The following is a 3,933-nucleotide window of genomic DNA, read 5'->3' as shown; positions in this document are numbered from 1 at the left end:
GGGGGGGGGGGGGAGAACCTCTAACTAGGAAAATAAGGTTCAACAACAGGAAGAGGCATTCAGTTGTAAAACAATGGTCCAATTTGTTTTTGTATAATCCATGCCAACACAGAAAAAGATGTAAAATGAACAAATATACACACATATATCATTATCATCATTTAACATCCATGTTCTATTCTGGCATGAGTTAGTCTGTTTGAGAGGATCCAATGGGCCCAAGAATGGCATTGTGGTCCAGTGTTTGTTTTGGTATGATTTCTATGACTGGATGCTCTTTTTAACACAATGTGTACTGGATGCATTTTTCATGTATGAATATATATATATATATATATATAGTGTTCTCCTTTGTTATAACCAGAAATGGCTCTGATATAAGTAGTATTAAATATACATACACGTAGCATAAATATATACATAAATACAGTGTACACAAATGCATGCACTTATAACATGCATCCGAAAATACACTATGCATATGTATGCAGCTTGTATCCATGTGTGTATGTATATATACACACACACACAATAAACACAACAATGCATATATAACATGTAAACATAAACAGAAAATCTGCTTATATGTTTGCAGAGGTGTGTGCGTGTACAAAACTGGCATTTACAAATGTACAATATATATATACATGCACACAGAGAGAGAAATGTGTCGTTACATATTTCACGCCCACCATTCCCAACGGCTATTAAATTTTCGAAGTATGCCAAAAGAAAATAATAAAATAGCATATTTCCAAAGACGTGTTTAAAGAGCTTTTTCAATTATTTACACGAATTTTAAATAAATAAATATATATATATATATATATATATATATATAAACATACATTTGAGAACCTAAGCTAGTTCTGTTTTACAGGACGCCACCTCCCACATATACGGAGATGAATTTCATTTCAATAATAAATTGTTTTTCACTTTTATAGTTTGATCAATTCAGCTGCACATTTTATACTGTACACTAAACTTGTATATAAAATGGATTTTTATGAGAAAAAATAATTGAGTTCCTTGAAAGGAAAAAAAACATGACTACAGTGTTACTGTTTTGATATAGATAGATAGATAGATAGATAGATATGCTTCATACACATACATGTGTCTACATAAATATACGTGACATTAGAACACACACCCATACAATCGAAATTCAAAAGAAATCGGTGCTTTTTTTTTCAGTAAAAATGCTTGAAACATAATAATTATACAAGTAAGTTCTGAAATTATATATAAATTAAAATTCGTTTGTATGTCTTCTGTTCTTTGTAGACTTGGCATCATTATTTACGGACATGACACACAAGTGGGTGTTTCCACTGAAATTGAAAAGAGAAAGAGACAGTGACCCGTTAACTTATTTATAGCAACTCTTTCTACGTGTTGTCAATGGAAATATCGAATTAACAGTGGAAATTAATGGAAATGCCCCAAAGAAAATATTCCTAATAAAGCAGTTGTGATTTTTGTAAAGAATCGGTTTACCTCACTGGCATCAGCAAACAGGTCGTCTTCGTCTTTGATACTGTAAAACTCTTCGAGCGGAGGAGGTTCTCTCTCGTCAGCCATCTTTTCACTGTCACGTGAACTCCCACAATGCAGTTGACCGCGCCGCCAATTCAGAAGACAAGCTTATCGATTCTGTCATTTCCCGGTGTCGCTATTTTAGTTGTCCGCTCATTTAAATCGCCCATAAAAATAATATATATTTTTTAATTCGAGTTTTGCTAGCACTATACGGGTTATGAATAAATATACTGATTCGTATTTATATGCATTCATTTTAATCTGTATATTTATTTTTGTTACATATTTCTTCGCTGGATAAATCTTCCATTCTGGCAGAATTTCTGACTTCACCTAACATTTTAATCTTTTATTGTAATTCTCAACACATTTGTCAAACTCTATAAGAATATTAAATTAATCCAGATACTTTTTCTTATGTAAATCAGAAGGTTGAACGACAAAACTAACTCGGCGGGATTGGAACACAAAGAGTCGAAACTAAACACAACATGCTTTTTGTGCAATTTTATCCCATTCAATCCATTTTGTAAATTCACGTGTTTAGAAGTAAACCAGCGTGTGTTATGGGAAGAACTCAGTACATACATGCAATATAGAATGCTTAATTCTAATTTTTATCTCATACTAAGGCTGAGAAGATTAAATAAGGTCGAAACATGCCCAGAGTTGTCACCGTATCTGCCAAAGAGCAATTTAAATATATTTCCCTCACTAACTTAACACTTGCTTTTCAAATGAAAAGCAAATTTGTGTTATTAACCCCCAGTAATTATTTTATGTACGCTCATTGTTATGTCTGCTTGTGTACGATATTGTACATCTATTTGGTGATTCTCACATCGCTACTTTGACAAGTGTGGAGAAGTGTGTGTGTTTGAATGATGACGGCCGATAAAAATGAAACACTTCAAGAGTTGCCTCCCATACTTGTAAAACTGTAGATATCTTTTCAGTTTTAAATGGTAAAAAAAATCATTCATTTTATAAAAGTAGACTCAACTCAATCTTCCTCAAATAAACTAATGCGTCAAAACCAACAATTATGATCGATTGAAAATAGCCACATAAATATACCCGATTTAATTTTTCGTCAAAGTTTTCTTCAACATCAATGTTATAGGATCATGCGACCAATAAAATTCAATATTACAATTCGCGCCAAAATGGACGGCAAGATGCCTTGATCTTTTGGGGAAGTTCTTGTTAATAAGACATTAAATTATGTTCGCCCTGATTGGATGAAATCAGTGTAAGAGGTGTGTTCACGGAGAAGCTGTGTACATGATCCAGACCACCAATATAATGGAGTGCTGATGATAGTGAGCTACTGCTGCTATCTAATATTGATTTATTATATGATTATAAGGCCATACGTTTGTTATGGGAAGGTACGAACAATCGATGCGCTTATCTTGAGTTATGACGTCTAATAGGACGACCAGCTGGCAGAATTGTTAGCATGCCGGACAAAATACTTAGCTGCATTTCTTCCGGCTTAACTTCTGCATTCAAATGGCGCCGATGTCGACTTTGCCTTTCATCCGTTTCGGGTCCGATGAAATATGTACCAGTCAGGTACTGGTGTCGATGTAATCGACTAGGCCTATATACCAAAATTTCAGTCCTCGCGTCTATAACACTTTGTAACAAAACTTTTACTAATTTTTTTACTTTGGTCCGTAAGTACTTTTACCTATGTTGCGTCTATCTAGAAATCGAAGGGAATGATTACTATTCCCTTTAAACTTTGCTTTGTGACCGGGACATTTTTTTTTTTTTTTTTTGCGATCTTTCGGCACGAGTCCTAAATATCAGCCTTTTCCGTAAAAAGTGTTGGAGAGAAACAGGGAAACGACGTCATAACAGCGAAAGACACAAAGAACGCAATTTATTTTGAAGGGTTTAGAGTTAGGACTAGGGTTAGGTTTACGGTTAGGGTTTGGATTTTAGGGCTTGCGTTAGGGAATTCCGTAACCCTAACCCTAACCCTGCTTTTGATCTTCCGTGAGCATGCGAGGTACAGATTTTGCTGCAACTCTTTTCATTCGCAATCCCTCGCTCAAAATTCGTTGGAAGGACACACCATTCATATCAGCAAGTTCGTAAATTGTTCGGTGACGGTTCTCCAAGATCATTTCATGAGTTTTCATGATGTTGTAATTGATTAAGAATCAATTTAAAACGTGACTATAAAAGAGTGACAAAATGATTATAATTTGTAGACCTTTCAAAGTTACTTTAACATTTAATCATTGAAGTTGATATCAAAAAAGTTAAATCATTAAAAAATAAAAAAGTTAAATCATTAAAAAATAAAAAATAGAATATTAAAAAGTTATTAAACAGATTATTTAATAACTTTTAATATTCACAAATACCTTCCGC

At 33.7% G+C, this 3,933-nt stretch overlaps 1 protein-coding gene across 3 annotated transcripts in view; it reads right to left on the bottom strand.

Moving 5' to 3' along the window:
* The window catches only part of LOC106870418 (sorting nexin-2), a 35,398-nt gene extending 33,747 nt beyond the window's left edge, over nt 1–1,651 (bottom strand). For all 3 annotated transcript variants that reach the window (XM_014916484.2, XM_052972079.1, XM_052972078.1), the window contains exon 1: nt 1,504–1,651. In XM_014916484.2, the coding sequence (XP_014771970.2) occupies nt 1,504–1,587 (84 nt within the window). In that variant the 5' untranslated portion in view covers nt 1,588–1,651. The remainder of the gene's footprint in view (nt 1–1,503) is intronic.
* Between the last annotated feature and the right edge of the window lie 2,282 nt (nt 1,652–3,933).

Source organism: Octopus bimaculoides, chromosome 12, assembly GCF_001194135.2.
Source record: "Octopus bimaculoides isolate UCB-OBI-ISO-001 chromosome 12, ASM119413v2, whole genome shotgun sequence".
NCBI classification, from domain to species: domain Eukaryota; kingdom Metazoa; phylum Mollusca; class Cephalopoda; order Octopoda; family Octopodidae; genus Octopus; species Octopus bimaculoides.
This window is presented reverse-complemented; position numbering and strand designations above follow the sequence as displayed.